At 39.8% G+C, this 21,521-nt stretch overlaps 1 protein-coding gene across 5 annotated transcripts in view; it reads right to left on the bottom strand.

Moving 5' to 3' along the window:
• FGF14 (fibroblast growth factor 14) overlaps positions 1 to 21,521 on the bottom strand; it is a 422,495-nt gene that overhangs the window by 3,576 nt on the left and 397,398 nt on the right. For all 5 annotated transcript variants that reach the window (XM_076361447.1, XM_076361456.1, XM_076361460.1 and 2 more), the window contains one exon: positions 2,551 to 2,749. In XM_076361447.1, coding sequence (XP_076217562.1) covers positions 2,551 to 2,749 — 199 coding nt within the window. The remainder of the gene's footprint in view (positions 1 to 2,550; positions 2,750 to 21,521) is intronic.

Genomic DNA, 21,521 nt, shown 5'->3' with positions numbered 1-21,521 from the left:
AGAATGTATCTCATTTAAAGCTCATCTCAAATGGGATTAATTTTCTGCAGTAACTGATATTGTAATATAATCCATGTTCCTCTTGCATGTGAGGGAAACTATTTACATTGACAGACACATGTTTTGCATGACTGATAGCTTTGCTTGACCCTCCAAATTTCTCACTTCTTCCGTATCTGACTTAAAAACACCGTAGGAAACTGTATGCTTGCTTGTTTAATGGAAACTATAGAAGCCTTGGAAATGAAAAACTACTGTTTTGTCTTTGCATGAGGCAGACACACGAAAATGTACATATATATACACACACATATGTGTGTGTATATATATACACACACTCCTTAAATATATATTCTGCAAGTTTTTAAAAGTAAAATATGATAAGACAGACGGTGTTTACAAATGCGATCATACGATACAGTTGTCTAGACTTAAGTGTTCTTTTTTAGTCCTACGTTGCAAGACTAGGCTTGGGTCCAGTTCTACAAAGTTATTTGCACATCTGTCTCCCAAATCTGAGGAGCTTGGCCATGATCTCTTCAGGTGTGTACTGAAGAAATGTCCAGGACAGTGCTGCAGAGAGTACACAAGAGGTTTGGGGTTTTTTTTCTTCCTCCTTTCCAAAAATGTATGCAGTAGCCACTGATCTCCACTGAATGTAGAAGTGCAGAAAGCTCCAAATTAAACTATTAACTGAATTCTTAGAGGAATTAAAATTTGCCCCTGGGTTTCAGTCCCTATCTAAACACTTTAAATCCTTTGAGGAAAAGACGTGTTCAATTACACAGTTCCAGCATTAAGCTCCCTTAATGATTTATGCTCTTGGATAATTCAGTTTCATTTTCCATGCCACTGAATCAGGTAATATTTCCACTTATACCTAACTTCACTAGCATTTATTTATATCAGAGCAATGTTAAAAGAGATGTCAAAGGAATTAATCATCACACTATGATTTCAGGACTGGCTGTGTGCAGCCATAGAGAGCACAATCCCTTCATCCCTTGTCTAATTAGAGTAGGAGGCAGGAGCATCAAAGTACTGACCTTGATCTTCAATGGTGTGAAGTTTCATAATAAATATGAAGAGCCCCATAGCGTCATTAACTAATCAAGTACTTGTTCTAACATTTCCAATGACATAATCTAAATCCTTTTATGGCTTCTGAAAGTCTGAAATTAAACGTCTTCTCTAGAGTACATAAGGCTGGTTATGATCTATGTCTTCAGAGTGCCCCCATAACTGTGTTTAGGACACTTTGCTGATTAATTAAAATAGCTTGATGAAATAACACTGTGACCTACAAAAATATTAAGTTGAATAACATGAGATGGAACTATAAAGTAAAGAATTATGTAGCAGAGCTGTCATATTTGATGACTCTCATGGGCAATGTAAAGCAAGTTATTTCTAAGCCTTGTCTAAGCTATTTTGACAGAGTCTGACCATCCAAACATTAATGAAAAAAGTCACTTCTTTCCTAATCAATATGAATTGATGTTGCTTTTAAAAATGCACTGGCTTTCCCTCCCTACAATTCTTATAATTTAATATAAAGGGATTGACAGATAAAGTGTCAATATTGTTGAGAGCTCATGAAAATACTGTAAGCTTTTGCAAGATGAGGGAAGCACGAACGCATCAACCCAAGTTCAAAGATGAAGTTAAAACATAGGATTATTCAGATTCTTTCCTTATGATGAAACTCTAAAACATTTAACAAACTGATCCTTTAATCAAAAATTTTAAGTTAAAATGTTAAAAGAAATGGGACTGCTAACTAAAGCATTACTCAGGTGTGTGTTTTCAGATGTTAAGTAATGAGATGATTTTCAGAATGACTGAGGCTATGTGTAGCAATAAGATCAATGAAATCTGTAGTGCCATCAGGAGAAGAAGCAAAAAACAGCATATGTTTATAAAGGCCTGCAGAATACACAGGATAACCCCAAAGTTCCAAGATATAAATAAATGTGTTTTTCAGAGAATGTGTGACATCATTTTAGTGTGTAAGGTTAGTACGACACTTATTTGCTTCTATCTTGGTCTAGAGGCCAACTTACACAAGTTATGTGCATTACGTCAGCTGGCTAAGTAATATAGTATGATTTATTTTATGGAGAGACCTTTGTGTTTCGTGTTAGAAAGCTTTTACTTTGAAATGCTGACATTTCATTCATTCCCTTTATAACTCCCAATTATCCTACAATATCCATTACTTCATTCTGCTTAACGAAAGGACTATTTTCTCACTGCGACACTCACAACAGCTTTTGTCCCTACCGAGAAAGTATTTTAAAAACAGCACTTTCACAAAAGATTTCTTTTCTTGCAAAATGACCTCTTAATCCCTGGAAAAAATGTTTTTACATATGCTCTTTCTAGCATCACTATGCCGAAGCACAAAATCGCTCCATGAATCCTGGGGACTGTCATTTGGAATGGCCCCTGTGCGGGGCACGCACATTCACAAAGGGTATTTTAGAAACCATTCCCTCTTCTTCTTGTGAGATTTATAGGAGGAGCTGCCAACGATGGACTGAACCTCACCTTCCAATGGCTTGGGTAGAAAATGAGCTGCTGGTTTTGTTTTCTTTACTCTGTTTCCTTTCATGACCTGCCCTTCTTTGTTCAGCCCCAAGAACCAGGCCCTCCCGGACTCCTGTTGTCTGTAGAGCATGGATGAGTAGATTACATAATAATTTTCAAAAACAGACTCCTTGAATTTGCACTCCGGTGTAAAAAGTTCCTGTGGGAGGAAAAGTAAATGTTAAATGATATCTCTAAAGTGCGGCCTCTGTCTTATCAACTTACAAATACCTCTTGATAAGTTTAATATACGACTTATAATAAGGTTCTGCTTTGAGACCAGGAGATGTGTCTTCCTCTAGATGACTTCCAGGTGAAGTTATTTCACCTCCCATGGATGCCTCTGTTTTCCCATCTGTGCAACAGGGATAGTATATTTTCAAAGTAGAGAGGAAGCGACACAAGCATAAAAACACTATTTAAAATACAGGCATAATTATTATTGTGCTTATTTTTCTGTTAGGATATCCTTGTAAAGATTAAGAAAGTCTATACTAAAATAGCATTAATGAGAAAACAGTTGTTCTGTTTTAAAATACTAAATGCAACAAACTCCCTCTATGGTTTACAACAACTAATATTTGATGCTTAAAAAATGCTGCTACCAACATATTAAAATATATATCATTTCCTAGAGTCTGCATGGCCTGAAACACCACTGGAAAACACTATTTTGATGTACAAATTTCTGAACAAAGAAAAATTATTCCTACTGGCATCCTCAGCATTCATCCCAAAACTGGAATGCTTTTCAGAAGTCACGTTCAGTAACAGGGCAGTTGTCCTAAACTCTTTACTAAGGTTAACCTAAGCATAAAATTCTGTAGCCCAGTAGCCAAATAATAATTTAAATATATATATTTTAATAACACAAGCAATAGTAACAAAATAAAGTGTGAACATATATTGAGACAAAGTTTACCAAAATCCTTTGAAAAAAACCCGGCAAGTTAATAAGCAAATAAAATTACATTTAAAATATCACGAGAAAATAGGATTCTGTATGAATGTGATCTTCTGTTTTTGGACCCATCTGCTGAAACATGTGGAAGATATGAAACATAAAAAGAGGAGGTAGATGTGGGAAAGTGGAAGGTAGCTTGCTAAGCTTTCAGAGCACAAAGTTCTCAGCCCTTAATGCTCTTTTTTATATTTCTTTCAGTTATCTTTCCCAAGAAATGAAAATCTAGAAATGTCATATATTTTCACGTCTCCATTCACAGTATTTTTCTCCCCCCCCCCCCATTTCTTTTTGCTCCTGGCCCCATGCAGTACTGCGTTAACACGCAGCAGGTAACATGTTTTCAGGGTCTCTGTGCCATCCCCAGCTGCCTATACATTGTAAGAATTTCACAGCTGTTTCTGTCACAGATTTCCTTTCTAGAAATCAAAGTCCTTAAAGACACCGTTCCCCATACCAGAAAGCACAGATGAAGTACTGTTCTGAATCTGCACTAAATGCCACTTAGTGCACAACCAAGTTCTCCTAATGTTATGGGGTACACAGTATTTGTATTGCCGTGGCTTAAGTTACCAGCGGTAAGCAAAGCTGTCTTGACGGGTACTAGGCATACCATTAGCTTTCTCAATTATGAAGTAACTTTTAACCTCAAATAAAAAGAATTAGTGTATGTTATCCAGCAACAGACTAAAAGCAGTTGCTACAGCAGCTGGGAAATAATTTGTGAACCTGCTCTAAAACAGGTTGCTTTGTCTCTGTGAGCAAGTACACTTAGTGTCTATAGGTCACACTCATTTATAGGATGCAAAAAATATTCTCTGATGTGTGCAACGGCCATCTTTTTGCGGTACCACTTCTTTACCACCTATGTGCACAGCTGTATTTATATACACCTGCAGAAATACAAATACAGTCTGTACCAGAGGCACTGAAAACTAATGACAGGAAATACCTTAACTGCACGTTCTCCTTTGCCACGGGGCTTTTCCTATCTCTGTTCCAAGCCTCGAAGGCATCTGTTGTTTGTGTTGCTCTCCTTTCTCCTCCACTGATTTCAAATCACAGTAGGGCTCAAGGAGGCTCAAAATAAAACCAGAAGGCAGGGTGGCATGCTAGAGGGAATGCCTGTTAAAGCCTAGCACAAGCATTTGCATGCGAGTCATGTTCCTTGGCTGTCGAAACAGCAGATGCTAATCAGGAAATGCCTACACAGCTCTCCTTATTACCTGCTTCACTGCAAATGCTACCCCCTGTGTTCCCCTCTAAGTTTTACTTCCTTGTAAAGCTCAATTACCATAAACACTACTTCTTAGCCAATACCCACCTTTTGCTATAAACAAAAGCTGTTTGTCGTTCCATGCTCCTCCATACTAGAGACGGTTGGCTGCCCGTAAACGCTATTTGTGTGTTTTCCCAAACAATATCCATTACGATACTGAAACAAGATTCCTTCAAATCATATCCCACCTCTGAATCAGACCTGGCTCTTTCTCATTTCTTTGGCACGTACAGTAGTGTTTCTGACAGTGCACAGCATATGAAGTGGTAGGTATTTACTAAGTCAAAAAAATGGATGATGTCAACACAATTACTTGGCTACTCCTGGGTGCTGACTGATAGACTGGAAAAACTGGCATCATTACTATTTTTTAGTTACGAAAAGCATAGTAATAGTCTGCTAATTTTTTTTGGCATACGAGGAAGAGCCAAACCTCAATACTGTATTCTGCCTGAAAGTACTGCAGCTATTCTACTCCAGATGTCTGGGTAGTGTAACAGCTTTGCATAGCTTTGCATTCACTCAGTATATTAGGATGCAATTCTGCCTGGGATAAACTCTCAGTCAAAAAGTCACTTAAATATGTGTTACATTAAAGCAGACTAATAGTTCCACCGATGTGGAGAGTATTCATGAATGAAAATTAGGCACCTGACGATGACTATGCTGAACTGCAGCCACCAGTTCCTCTGAGGAAAGAATTACTCAGAAAGGGACTTCTGAAATGGGCACCTTCCCTGGGGCTCAGGTGGAAACTGAATATTTCTAAGAATGATGTCTAAAGCCCTGCCTCAGACACCATCTCAGCTGCTGAAAAGCTGTAAGCGCCTATATTTTCTCCAGTAAAGCATCTGTGACACCTAAAATGCTGTTTCTGCATGTACCTAGGCCAAATCTAGATCTGTATACCTAAGACTCAACCCAGTAATAACTCTCAGAAAATGACTAACGTGCTAACAGCACTGACTTTAAAAAAAATCATCCACAGCTGACCTTATTCAAATCCATTGCTGGAGGGAAAGGCAGTACAATGGCATTTTATAAGAGAAACTCAATGGTGAGGGCACTCCCTTAGGCTACCTACCTATCGGTATCCAGCCTGAAGGAATTCACATCTGCATCTGGCTGACGTGAATCATTTAGATCTTCCCTGCAAGAATGACTTTTTGGGTTTTGATCCCAGGACAGTCTTTACATTTTGTATTAGGAAGTGAATGAATAAATTGCAAAACTAGATATGACTTGCAAACAAGAACTTGTGCTCAGGATTTCTCTTCCAAGGTCAGTGCCCAGATTTAACCTGTAGTCTTATATAAAAGGTGGTTTTTCTCTTGTCAAAGCAACATTTCAAAAATAAAGTATATACCAGCTGCCAATTTCCAAAACCCCAGGAGTGGGTTTTGGCTGTAAACTGCAATCTGATACAGCTTCCTGGGTCCTAGAGAAGTGAAAGATGTATTAAATTGCACCTTGCTGAGAAGGATTTTCACTTGGATATTTTTGCCAGCTTCCTATCAAGCTTTTGCTTCATGTGAGTCCTATTTGGAGATATTTTCATTCTCCTGGTTGCTGTAGCATTAGTATCACAACACGCAGGTTGTGGGTTCAACCTCTTGGAATCAAAAAGTTCTGTCATTGGGGAGTTCTTAGTTTTGGGGTCCCCACCAGTGTGTTGCCAAAACTCAGCATTGTAGCATTACATCATAATAGTGGAGCCTTAGCTCACAGAGTCAGGTGGTGGAATCTACTTTCATTTAAGAAGAAAACACAAATGAAATAAAGAAAAAAGAGCCATTATCCACCTCTCAAACTTAGGAGTGCCTGAATGAAGGAGCTCAGGTTACCTGTGTTGTCAACACGGAGACACAAGGATTGTTGGAAAGCAATTCAGATGACAACTGAGATGAATTCCCTATGAAGTAATGTCTTTCTGTCAGTCAGAGGCTGAAGTCTGACATGAGTTACGGTTGGACTTGATGATCTTAAAGGTCTTTTCCAACCTAAATGATTCTATGATTCTAAATGATTCTGTGATGAAGCTAGGCCTCCATGCTAATCAATAATATGGCACACTAGCAAAAGGCTATAGTTCAAAACCAAAGTACAGCAAACTTTACTGTCCTGCAAGTCACTGAGTCGATGAAAATATTTGAATGAGTTATCAGTGTAACTTCCAATCGCTGGGCTTTCACAATTTAGCCTGTTCAATTTAGCTAGCTTTAATGAAGTTGCACATATCCATTTATCCATTCATAGCCATGGTCTTTCACTTAAAATAATCCCCACAAAACATGGAGTTTCTCTACTACAGTTCTCAGAAAGAAGAAATAATTATGCAGCTACGGACAAGACACCTATGCTGCAAACCACAGAGTTGCAAAGTAAAACCTAGCATGACAACACAGCTAGCCAGATAGCTTCTAGATAGTGTTTCAAAATTACATGAACACCCGCAATCTTAAACTATACCTCTGTTCGGTAAGTCAATCAATAATGAACTGTTGGGGCTGAACAAAAAGTAACCTTCCACCGCACACCATGAAGGAGAGCATAAGACCACGGCTCTACCACGGTCATCAAAACAGGCAGATCCAAGGACAAGGGCTCCTAAAAAAGTTGCCTACCTACTCCTGACCCTTCAAACCTCTATAAATTTGGTTTCTATTCTGAAATATAGGAAAGGAGGGTATCGTTCTAGTTACAGCTCACAGAAGTGATACAGGAAGCAGTCAGCTTCTTGAATGGTAGCCAGCAGCAAATAAGGCAGTGGATTCCCCTGGAGCTGGGCACAATGGACTCGTTCATCACACTAGGCAGCAAAAGCGCAGCTGCAGGCTGAACTAGCTACAGCTTCTCCTTGGTGCCAAGCAGAAAACACAACTGCAAAACAAACTCAAAGAGATTGCCAGGTGAGGAACAGCCAGCCTATTCAAGCACAGTAAAAAAACCTGATTACTGATCCTTTTCAGAAGTCAAGACCAGTTGAAAATAACCCTGGTTTAATACTATTTATTATTTGTACTTAGGTCATGACCTGGACTTAACTCCCCATCATGGAATAGGATCTCAGTGCTTTGGAAGTACAGACCAAGTGGAGTCTGCCCGAAGTGAACAATTTTCAATCCAAATAGAGCTTGATACAGGGTATGAAAAACCCCAAAACATCCGAATAATGATATCAGCATGCTAGTAGCTGGTTATTGAACATTTTTTGTAGGAATGATGACAAAGGATTTTTAAGGAGAGACTGAAGAAAGACAGCACTAGCTCTGTGGAGGCTTATGGGAGATTTCTGTGAAGTGAGAAAAGCAGCACAGAGTTAACACAAAGGTATTTTTGGGATTAGAGGCTAGCAAGACAGGAATCAAAAGAAGGAAGTGACATTTTAATAGTGGATAGAAAGGTTGGAAATGACTCATGAAGAAGGGCCTTAAAATTGAAGAGAAGCAGTCTGTGTTTAATGAGGAGAAGGCACTCAAAAGAAAAGAGAAATACCATTAAAACAATGAAGCTGGGAAATGAACTTTGTGGCAGACTTCTGAACGGAGATCGTGGGGGTGGCACTGTATTTCTCAGTGCAGGAGGGGAGGATGCTGGAGTAATTGAGGTGTGAAATGATGAGATCCCAGAAAACAGCTGCAGCGCTGTAGAAGGGCAGAAGGCCATATCGGAGACATATTTATGCAGCAAGACCTGTATGAGCTGGAGGCTTCACCTGCACATGAGAACTGGAAAATACCTAAACTGATATTTCTCTGACTTGCTGCACATTGAATTAGATCAGTTAGACTACCTTCTTACAGTACACCTATTTGACAAATGCTGGTGTAAGAGAATAAAAAAGAGTTACTCAAGATTTCCCATCCATAGCACCAAATTTTTCCAACTCTTAAGCTGGCCAAAAGGCTACAGCTCAAAATGATCTTGTTCAAGAGTTCCTCTTCAAATGGCAGAAAACCCAGCAACACATGGTTAGGTACTTTATGGATTAAAGAGAAATTGCTATTACGTTCCCTGTATGTTCAGAAGACATTTAGCTGATCTGGGCCTAAAAGCCCTCTAATACAAACATAATTTTTAAACGTAAAAACAAGAACAAGCAAAGTTGGCAGAATTTTCAATGTGCAAACTGTCCGAGTAAGATACTGAGGAACAGGAGGCTTTAGCTGCCATACTACAAACCTTGCTGTGACTTTACTAACAAAGCTTCAAAATAAAAAGCAGTAATAGCTGAATCTGCCATGATGTCCCATGAAAGCAATAAATGCTCAGAAGTCCGTTCACGTACTTTCCACAGTCTTCAGACAGCAAATTTCCTTAATAGGCTACAACAGTCAGAGAACACCAATATTGGCTCTTCAGAGCTAGTGTTATTTCTGTCCTGTTTCTGTTCTGTTAGGTTCCTAACACGTAGACTTTAAAAAACCAACCAAACAAACAAACAAAAACCCCCCAAACCCCACGGGACTTGATATAATGCAGATAAAAACCCAGGGATGATTCTTGCTGGTTAAAGAATCACTGAGAGTGCAGTAAGGATGTCAGTGTGTAAAAGCTAAACTTTCAGCCATAATTCCTTTCTCTCATTTTTTACTTTTCAAAAGACTCGAAGATGTGACTATCACTGCTTGTAAAGAAACAAAACACAAGTTTTGACTAAATTTAGGCAAAAGTAAATGTAAATCAATGCTCTTGCAAATATTAGCACTTACTTAACTGGGATTCTAATTAGCAGGGATATGACTGGTAATATTAACAATGTAGCAATTCTTTTATTCATGTACATTCATGAGCACCTAAAATAAGGTCATGAATAAAAGCCACATAGCATACATAAAGACAAACAAATAAAAAATAGCTTGGACAGATTTCTGTGTTTTTAAGATGGTATTGATCGCAGCCTGAATTTGGCTTCATTTTCTGTCCAGATTGAAACAGAACATAAAACAGTTTGGATTACAAAAACTTCCTTGTTTCATAACAGAAAGGTTGCTTTTCTTACAACTAGCAGCCATGGTCATATTAAACTAGAATTGATTAAAGGCGATAGTTTGTATGGAAGGCAGCACACATACTGATCACTTCCATAAACTTACCATTTGCAAGACTAAACAATGATGTCAGACAAAAGCATATTTTAAATGATAACTGGAAGAATGATCCCAAATTACTACTTATATACACTAGCCAGGAGAAGTCTTATATATCTCTCTCCCCATCCACATAGAAGTTAGTATTATATCACAAGCAGTGCTCAGGTATTTATGTTCTTTTGATGGATACCTACAATTCAGAGTCATCAACTCAGTGGGACACGGCAGAAATAGAACAAAATTTCCTTGATATAAGCGTTTCTGATATATGTTATTTGAGGTTGTACAGTTTGAGTCCAAAAGTGAACTAATGTTTTTGAAATGAAGCCCATCATGCAGATCTGAATCATGACTCTCACATTAGGAGTGAGTGAATCAAGGTTGTTTAAATTCAAAAACATATGAAAGAAGGTTTGGGGGAGCAGCCTGGAAAAGGTTACTAATTTTTAAAACTGTCTTTATGGCATTTATGTGCCAAAACTAGAATACTTCAACAAAAGTTCAAGAGAAGAACTGCTAAAAAATGTTGCCTCACCTTAATAAAAGAAGCAAAATGAATTTTAGAAATATTAGCGATAAGCCAAATTTTTAACTATGGGTTTAGAATGGGCTGCAGCCCACCGACAGCCATCACACATTGTAGCATGTGCTCAAGTATAATATCCTCCTTCATCCCCACAGACATATAAAGGAGGGTGAGGTTATTTTTCTGCTTCAGTCCCTCTCTGAACTTTCACAGAACTGTGTATTTTTTGGCTTGAGTACATCCTTGGCTTTAAAGGAAATGCATCCAGAATCCTTGTACCAATGAAATGAGATATACTTTCTCCAAGAGCACAATCTCCTCCCCACCCAATCCTCAGCACCTAGCTTCCCTTAAGATTTAAATTTGCAGTAAAAATCCGCTTTAAGGCTTCATCTTAAACACCAACTATAACTCCGTGCTGTATCAACACAGAAAGACATCTTTTATTTCCTGTACAGCATCTGTGATTAAAGAAATCCAGCATCAATAAGAAAGGCACATGCCCCAAGGCATGATTAAGAGAAGTTGCGTGCGTTGTAGGGAATATTTTCTTCCACTACTGTTACGGGACGTTTCAGAGAAGAAAGTGAGTAAACCAGCCTATCTTTCCCAGTCGATTCCACTCAGAACAGCCATAATTCATCAGCTTGTAGACAGCACCAGGTTCTCAGCTAGAAAAGGTCAGTGCCAAAGGAAAAATGGGACAGCACTAAATTAAGAGACTGAAAGGAAGGATTTAACAACATAGCTGTAGAAACAAATCACGATGGGCTGGGGAAGAAATTCTCATCCAGTTGCCCATCAATCCACTGTTCTGTCCCTGGATGAATAATGCAGGAGGAATACAGAGTGCTCTCTGATACAGACCGAACTTTTCCAAATGACAGTGGAATTTTTTGACACAATTTTATCCAGACACTTACAGTCATTACTGTAGACAACCTTCTGTAATCCAAATGCCTCAATATAAACTATCAAGAAAAGAAGCAAAATAGTTATTAAAATGACGAAGTACCAAAAAAAGAACCAAGGAGGATGACTTTTTCTTACCATTTACCACTAATGAAATCTCTGCTCCTCTGCAATATACTGAAATGTTGGATGAAGAAAACTGATTCCAGTTTTTGCCACTGCATCACTGGTATATTAGCGTTAATTAGCTACTATTGTGCAATGTCAGATGGGATGGCATATTTTCATATATATGGTGTTGTTACACAGTATTTGCAGACCTCCCTGAGTATGATAGTATGACATGTCCCTAACTGCCTACAAATGCAAAAGTAAACATAAATAGATGCAAATTCAGAGGTATTTTGTAAGGTATACTTTAGATTCTTTCAGTTCTACATGTTCCTTCCAAAAGATGTGTGAATTTATGAAAGTTTTAAATGGGTGTCATTTACAAGCTGAGAAGCTAGAAAAAGTTGCAAAAACACTCAAGTTATAAGAAGTGGCCTACTTTACTGTACTCTTTTTTATTTCTTTTTTCTTTACAGTTGTGAGCTTGTTTTTCTGCTTGCAGCCTTCTTTTATGACCTCTCAGTGCATGAATTATACCACCTAAAGAATCAACTATTATAAAAGACAAGGGCTAGAATGAATAAAAGTCAATTAGGGTAGGTCAATTACATGAACTTCTTGCTAATGCTTCTGTCATCCTTTTGCTGTTTTACGCTGGGTGTTCTTCATAAGAAGAACATGAGAGGCAAACCCAGAGGAACCTCAGTCTGAGGAGACTAATGCAAGGCAAAAGCGTTCTGTAACGAATGTAATCAATTCTCCGAGAAAATGCATTAGCTAAGTCTTCTCTTAGTTTCATAACTCAAATGAGCTGCAGTTGACTACTGAAGGCTGGGAAGCAAAGGGAACAGAGACCACTTTCAGATGTTTTTTACTTAACTCTTGTTATACAGCAAATGCATATTTTAGAAGAAAAACAGCAATTCTTTGCTTCTTTCACTGTGCATCTTTGCCCACCTTTGTCCTTCAGCCGCGGAAGCGCTGCTGTAAGTGTTCAACAGGTTTTCCCCATTTCCTTCCAAAGCAGCTTTCACATATGAAGACAAAGGGCCCTAAAGCCATTCTCCGTTCTCCTTCCTCCTCTCCTTTTCCAATGAGAAGGTAGAAAATGGTGGACGTCAAATCTTAAAGATGGCCAAAACCTGACAGGCTGACAGATTCTTAAATATTCTGTACTGTTTCCTGTTATGCGTTTTCATTCTTTCATAGAGATGGATGTCTACAGCACTGTTTCACTTAAACATAGAATGTCAGTGCACATATGATGGGACACCCAACGGAGTGCTTCCCGCCACATAATGTCTGTCCAGAAAAGGTAACACAGGAGCAAAGTTGCCTGTCCTGAAATTAATTAATATAAACAAAAATCCTAAGTTTCTTGCTAGTATTTTGAAATGCAAGTGCAGAAAATATTTTTATATATATATCTCATGCAAATAGTAATTTTCACTAAAAAAATCTCTTTTCACTTAATACATTTCAGTTCATCCAGAGATCTAAAAATATTTTCCTGCTGTTTAATTTTCACAGCATCTACATAACTGTTACTTCAAGTATCCATTATCAGAAGAACCTTAAAATACAGAGATTCACACCCAAACATTCAAAAGCTATATAGTGAATCAATACCAAAGACAAAAGAAAATCCATTCTGTCTCCTGTTTTAACTAAACAATTAATGGGATATAAAATGTCAGCCACTAAAAGGTATTTTTGGAATGGCATCACACTTAACCAGTCAGAAGTGACAAAAGGAAACAAGTCGGACACTTTTGCATATATCATTATATGTTAAAAAAGCAGAAACTTAATGTATCTCATTACATGGGAGATGATTACGTGCAACTCCTAACACACGCTCAGCAGTGACACTTGGTTTTGTTATGGATGGGTAACAGCAGGATGATTATAGATACATCCTGATGCTCAGATAAAAATCCTCTTTTAGCAACAAGCTTATAAAGGTTGATTATGAACAATGTGAATATACAGATGTCTGGCAAAACCCATAAAGGTATAAAAAGCAGAATGCTACCAAAGGATTAGGGCTTTTTATTTGCCTCAGTGTTGCAAAACGCATTGCAGAACTGAAACAAAAGTTTGGAAATAGTTTTACCAAATAGCATTCATAACAACAATAAACAAAGGCAAGATTTTTATCCATAGCTGCTGGCAACTGAGTGATAATCAATGCCGCTACTTGCTCAAGGTGTTAGAAATCTGACAATTTCCCACAAAATCAGTTAGCCCCTTGCTCTCAAGCCTCTGCCTAACTCACTGTCTATTATAGCATATTCCTATAGCTGTCCTGTGGAAAGTCAAAGCTTAATATTGCGTAGATAACAACATATTGATCCCAGAGCAGCTTCAATCTATTCATGAACAACCCTGATGAATAATGAGATCTAGAAATATCCAACTTTTCACCCTTCTAATCTGCACCTGAGGAATGCAGACTGCAAAAGAAAAAAAAAAATGGCTTTTTTTTTTTTGGCATCTACAGTACTCGAATGGGAGGACTGACTCCTCTATATCCTATTGCTTTCCAGCAGAATTCATTATACCATAGCACATACACAACAGTTTTTGCAAAGAGGCTCAGCTGTGGTGAATACATTTCAAAGAAAGCAATGAGGTTTCACTCGAGATTACCATTGCTTTTACTGCTGCTTGGAAGTGAATTTACATCACCTATGTTCCTGAGAAATGGACGATCTTCCTCTTTGCCAACATGCCATTAAAAATGCATATCTATTGACTTGAGTGGCTAATTGCAAAGATAAACTGAGCTAGAAAACATATATTACTATTGAACTGTGTATAAAAACAACTGGAGGCATAGGATCAGGGTCAAAACTATAGCCTACTCAAAAGAGTAAGTTGATCTGTAACCGACCTTCGACTGGCAAAGGAAACACAATCAATACACATATTAAGGTATTCCCTACTACATCATCTGTAAGAAGCAGGAGCAAACTTCTGAATGCAAAGAAAAGACTGTTTTAAGGTCTTACAAACAGCCTATTGATTTCTAAAGCAAAAAGCATAAAGGTGAAAATATCAGGTATTTTGATTTCTAAGTCTGTTGGAAACACAATTCACTGGTTCACCAAAGCTGAGGACAGTTTTTCATACGTTTCTTTCACAAGAAAGGTGTGCATCAAGCCATACTGCACACACATGCTGAACTGCAAGGGATAATTCAGAAAGGCTGAAAACAGGCTGAACTTCAGCCAGTGACTTGGTTACCCCCAGCTGATGCCTGATGATGCCTCTTGATCTCAGTTGCCTTGTCAGAGAGCAATTACTTTACCTGTGGGTTATGAGCACTAATTTATCACTTAGTCCCTGGCTCTGTAGACCCCAGCGGTCTTTGATAACTCACATAACTTTCCTCTTACACCATTTTCCATTGCTTATAATTTACCTGAAGAGCTTTGGGGTTGTTTCCGGTATTAAAACTCCTGTTTTCTCCTTAGCCATGGCAGTGAGCCTATGCTCAAGACTGTGCCTATGCTGAGGCATTATTTCTTCTGGCCAGAATATCCTCCTCACCCTTTGTGCCCACATGCTGGCTCCGGCTCCGGCTCCAGCTCCAGCCAGGGGCTTTTCCCCAAGCAGGGAAATTCAGACAGGAGGATGCACACACTCGCTCATACTCATATTCTCTCACCCTACAAACTTAATTCTAAACTTCAGTGTTGTGGCCAAAGGCAATGGAGATATATCCCTAGATTACCTGCCCACAGAAGAAGTTAATCAAAATTTCTGTACTTGGTTTTCAGATGATATCCCTTTCTGTCATTCCTCCCCACTGGTTCTTTTATATTCTTTTTTGTTAATGTGTTTTTACACGGCTGTCTTCTTTTCTATAAGTGCCCAGGTCTCACAGACATTAAGAAAAACCACCAAAGCAAAATAAAACAAAACAACAGAATCAAAAAAGATCTAGCAAGTTTGTTATTTTGAGAGAAGCTTGGAGCAGAAAAAAAGAAAATCATCTCAGCAAGGAAAAGAAAAAGGTGTCCCATCACTAAACCATGCCTTAATTCCTCCAGAGCAAAGTTCCTTGTAATTACTTTTCCTAAATATGCAAACTAATTCATTGACTGTTGTCACATTGTCAAGCACTGTCTACGCTTTTGTAAGATTGTGCCTCCTTGCTTACAAGATTGTGGGATTTTTTGTATTTCATAGAATCATAGAATCATTAAGGTTGGAAAAGACCTCTAAGATCATCGAGTCCAACCGTCCACCCAACACCACCATGCCCACTAAACCATGTCCCTAAGCGCCTCATCTACACGTCTTTTAAATATCTCCAGGGATGGGGACTCCACCACTTCCCTGGGCAGCCTCTTCCAATGTTTCACCACTCTTTCAGTAAAGACATTTTTCCTCACGTCCAATCTAAACCTCCCCTGGCGCAACTTGAGGCCATTTCCTCTCGTCCTATCGCTTGTTACTTGGGAGAAGAGACCGACACCCACCTCGCTACAACCTCCTTGCAGGGAGTTGTAGAGCGCGATGAGGTCTCCCCTCAGCCTCCTTTTCTCCAGGCTAAACAGTCCCAGTTCCCTCAGCCGCTCCTCATCAGACTTGTTCTCCAGACCCCTCACCAGCTTCGTTGCCCTTCTCTGGACACGGTCCAGCACCTCAACGTCCTTCTTGTAGTGAGGGGCCCAAAACTGAACACCGTATTTGAGGTGCGGCCTCACCAGTGCCGAGTACAGGGGGACAATCACTTCCCTACTCCTGCTGGCCACACTGTTTCTGATACAGGCCAGGATGCCATTGGCCTTCTTGGCCGCCTGGGCACACTGCTGGCTCATGTTCAGCCGGCTGTCGACCAGCACCCCCAGGTCCTTTTCCACCAGGCAAAGGATGATGTTGATCTACGTTCCATTTTTCTTGTCCGTTTCCTTCAAGTCTTTCAAGAACCTTTTGAACTGCATTTTCTTTTTTGTTCTCCCACAATAATCAAACCATCAGCATATTCAAAATGTTGCTACAGGCCATACGAACTCCTTTTTCCTGAGAATGTCAAAATGATCACACACCTGTTTCCATGCCCACATATGCTGAGGAATGTATCTGTTTACCTTGAGCTTAAACTGACATCAAATAGGGCAAAGATTTGACATCCTGCTTATTCTTTCATCCTTTGAGCTATAAGCACACAACTCTCTTATCCTCAGCTTTATCTGGGTTTCCAGTTTCTCCCACTGTGTCCCAAAGGCATTGCACGGCATGCATTTGTAAAATGTATCAAAACTGCATATATGTTTTGCTCTTATACCTATTGAACTAATCATAACTGAAGTTGGTCCTCATGCTTGTATAAATACAGAAATAGAGATGGATGTGTTCTTTTTCCCCTGAAAATTCCCTGTGCTGCTGCCTTTGCATAGTCAACAGGTGATTTTTTTTTTCTTGCTGTTCATAATGCCTTACAAAACATGATTTTCAACTACATCCTCATCAAAAGGAAAGTTAAAACAAGCGACTTGAAACATGCAACCAGAAAAGGAGACATAGGGTTTGTTGGATTTTTTTTTTTTCCTTTTTTTTTTCTTTTTTTCACAAAAGCATTTGCATCTCTTTAGGGGGGGCAAGGGGTGAAAGATAAACACCATGCATATGATTCACAAATATGTTTCACCATATGGAAAGAAAGATGGACCAGAGAAAAGGGGACTTATTTTTTCTGTTCTGCAGTATTTTTTAATTTCTTTTCAATAGAGTTGAAATACATCTCTCATTTGCAGAAAATATGACAACACAAGATGTCATTCAATACATACATTCAATACCTAAATAAAATACCATACAGGTTCTTGAGAATGAAGGAATCAACTGTGTATATCTGTATAATAGAAAACACATTTCTTCCATATGGAACCAGAATACATTAAATATTGCGGTAGCCTTTAACTCGGAGGTTTGGATACACGAGCCCCACTGAAGAGGCAAGCAAATACGACTTTTCGACTGGGACTGAAGCAGTTGGTTAGACTCAGTGAATGTCAGGGCTGATCTCGCCTGTGCTGACTCACAACGGCCCAGAGGGACTGCCGGACTACCGCATCTGTAACCATGCCCTCTGCCGCGCTGGCACACCCCTTACAACAACAAGGGGCAAGCCTGCAGAAGTGGCTATTTCTGCAGTGGAATAAAGTGTACGTGAGAAACGCGCTTTCTGTGTCCACGATCCCCAAATGCCAAAGTAAGGACAGAACACAGACCCATTTTAAAATGCTTAAAAATAATGATTTGTGGAAGAACAGATGAAAGATTGGACAAAGACAGGGAGCTTTGACTGCAATAAATGGAAGATTTTCCAAACTATTTTCTGTGTTACGCTGCCTTGTTTTCTTTCTTCTTCTTCTTTTTTTTAAATTTTTTTAAAAGAGAAATTTAGCTGTGAGTTTTAACCTATCGTCAGTGGTATTTCCTCAGGACTTTGTTCATGCCGCTTCCATTCCTTTGCAAGGATTTTTGATAGCTACTGAAAAAAAGCATTGAGTTTAGGGACTATTACCTATTATTCTGGTCAAACATTTGATTTCCATAATGGGTTGAGTATAGAGATGTGGGAAAATAACAGTAAGGAGACCAAGTCTGCTCATAGAGGGTTGGAGCTGCTGTATTTCATGCATCAAAATTGAGATTGCAGGGGCATTATAGGAGAAACCAGCCAACAGAACATGCAATTGAAAGTATAAAACTTACAGCAGGTGACACCCCCTCTTCTTCTGCCTCTTTAGTTTGTCTGTCAGGTCTTTTTAATTATTTGTACTTTTGGCCTAACTAAAAGCAAAGAAACAAGCCAAAAAAAAAGCCAAAACATCTATCTATTTTGGAAATGTGAGTAACTTTCTACTACATACTTTACAATATTTTAGTACAGATATAACACTTGGCTAATCCAGGGTTAATTCTTTATACACTGAAGGTGTCAAACAGCTGAAAAAAAAGGCAATTCTTATATGTTCTTGTTAACTAATTAACAATCATCTATCAGACCTTTTAGTGCTTAAAACAGTATGACAGCAGCAATTGTGTTGGGTTTTTTGCAAACATTCACACATACTCGTAATATTAAGTAAAAAATAAACATTTCTTTTTAAATCCACATTTAAATGGAGATTGGTTTCTGGTACAATATGTGTGGATTCCTGACAATGTAACATCTCTTTGGCATTTAAGACCCGGTCATCTTTACCGATACATCACCTTGCAGGTTCAGTATTTCACCAAGCATTCAGAGGCGCCAATGGGAAGCACCAAGACATTTGGGAAATCTCAGGGTGCGGAGCAGGTAGTTTGACTGCCGGTAACAGGCTGTGAAGTTCCAAATGAGCCTGCTCAGAGAAAGAAGAAACCCTCCTCTTCAGGTTGCGCGCCTATACAATGCTCTGCCAGCGATTAAAAGACGAGTGCTGCTTCTGGGAGCTGCCTCTGCATGTGTGCGTGCAGGTGTGTCACTTCTGTTACTTCTGGAAAGCCATCAGCCTGCGAATTGAACTCTCCCAAGGAAAAAAGCAGCAATTAAAACAATGCTGCCGGCAAATATAAAATCAGAGGCGTTGGATATATCTGCCTACACCAGTCACTACTTTCAAAGAATAAACTTGTATGAGATCAATAATTAGAAAACAGGGAGCCACCGTGAGTCGCGTTCACAGTTTCTGCGGAGGTGCTCAGTCCCCAGCAGTCAGAAGAACATGCTGTTTACATTGTGCATGATTTACACCAATAACAAGACTGACATTTCACAAAAAGACAAACAGAAAACCTTTTTTCTTTTTTTTTTTTTTCATTTTCATTTCTGTTAAGCTTTATCTCTTCAAAGGTCTGTACTAGTAATTCCACCCACCATTGCCAGCAAATAGGTTGGAAAAGTCTTTGGAGTACATTTTATAGCTTGGAAAACCTGGGAAATGGAGATTAAAGCCAACATTCTCAAAGGCGGTCTCTGATTTTGAGATAATCGTGTTAACAGCAATACCTGGAGGCCAGACGTTCAGCTGCGCAGTGCTGGGCAGCCCCTGCTCCACTCTCAGCAGCCTCAGTGCTTCTGAAAATCAGGCCAGGAATTTAGATGCCCAAAATATATAACTATGGAAATCTACTCAGAGACAATCTTCCCCAAACTCACAAAATCAGTCCCATTTTTCAAGCCAGCTAAAATGCACTGCTTGCCAATGTTATGACTCCTCAGGAAGCCACAGGAGTGGACAGGGTCCTTTTCACCACAGGTTGTCACTCTTATCCCCGTGCTGTCCCATCTATACCTACTGCACAACACTCAACACAGAATTAGGTATTTTGCTATCTAACTTAAACCAGCCCACATTTAAACACATGTGCAGATCGAATGCAAAGCTTTTGTGGTTGCAAACCTATTTAGTGTGGAGGGAAAAGATTTTCTGCTGGTGTTTCAGCAGCACAAGTGTTTAAGGAAAAGGGAATCCACTAAATGAGTTTGGAGGACAAAATTTGCAAGCAGGAGAAATATGGAGAAATAGAAAACAGAAAAAAAAAATGGTCAGCACTTAGTCTGGGAAGACCTGGACAAATAGGAGGATTGGACATTGGGCAAAATTGTCTGATGAGACTAGAGAAATTCCAAGAAAAAGCAGTACAGATATTCAGGGGGCTCAGTCATATGAATTGGAAGGAAAGTTCATATGGACTGACACACTGTGGATAAACAAACAGGTCCAGAAATATCGTTCATAGAAACAATATTTCCCACAGGGGTCCATACTGGGACGAGTACTGTTTAATATCTTCATCAATGAGTTAGACAGTGGGATCGAGTGCACCCTCAGCAAGTTTGCAGATGACACCAAGCTGAGTGGTGCAGCTGACACACCAGAGGGACGGGATGCCATCCAGAGGGACCTGGACAAGCTCGAGAAGTGGGCCTGTGTAAACCTCATGAGGTTCAACAAGGCCAAGTGCAAGGTCCTGCACCTGGGTCGGGGCAACCCCTGGTATCACTACAGGCTGAGGGATGAAGGGATTGAGAGCAGCCCTGCCAAGAAGGACTTGGGGGTACTGGTGGATGAAAAGCTGGACATGAGCCAGCAATGTGCACTCGCAGCCCAGAAGGCCAACTGTATCCTGGGCTGCATCAAAAGAAGCGTGGCCAGCAGGTCGAGGGAGGTGATTCTCCCCCTCTACTCTACTCTTGTGAGACCCCACCCGGAGTACTGTGTCCAACTCTGGAGCCCTCAGCACAAGAAGGACATGGACCTGTTGGAGCGAGTCCAGAGGAGGGACACGAAGATGATCAGAGGGCTGGAGCACCTCTCCTACGAAGACAGGCTGAGAGAGTTGGGGTTGTTCAGCCTGGAGAAGAGAAGGCTCCAGGGAGACCTTATAGCAGCCTTCCAGTACCTGAAGGGGGCCTACAAGAAAGCTGGAGAGGGACTTTTTACAAGGGCATGTAGTGATAGAACAAGGGGTAATGATTTTAAACTGAAAGAGGGTAGATTTAGATTAGATATAAGGAAGACATTCTTCACTGTGAGGGTGGGGAGACACTGGCACAGGTTGCCCAGAGAGGTGGTGGATGCCCCATGCCTGGAAACATTCAAGGTCAGGTTGGATGGGGCTTTGAGCAACCTGGTCTAGTTGGAGATGTCCCTGCCCATAGCAGGGGAGTTGGACTAGATGACCTTTAGAGGTCCCTTCCAACCCAAACCATTCTATGATTCTATGGTTCTATGAAACCTCTCCCCCCATATATCCAGTGAAGTGCTAGGGTTTGTTTGCAGAGCTTCTTGTAAACTTTATCACTGCAGAATGGCGTTTTTCTTTATTACATAAATACCTGGGATCAGCTAAACATATAGGACTGGTGGGCCTGAGGACATCCTGCTTCTCAAGTCTGGACATGCTGCAGCTTTGCCTCATTTCTTCGGCAGCAGGGGAACGTTTTAGCTGCTGAATCTTCCTGCCCCTCCTCCCTTTTTAAAAATCACTCTCCCTGCATGTGCTCTGGGTGATGCCAGCAGAGATTCTGACCCCAGGAATATC

Source organism: Aptenodytes patagonicus, chromosome 1 (assembly GCF_965638725.1).
Source record: "Aptenodytes patagonicus chromosome 1, bAptPat1.pri.cur, whole genome shotgun sequence".
NCBI lineage: Eukaryota > Metazoa > Chordata > Aves > Sphenisciformes > Spheniscidae > Aptenodytes > Aptenodytes patagonicus.
This window is presented reverse-complemented; position numbering and strand designations above follow the sequence as displayed.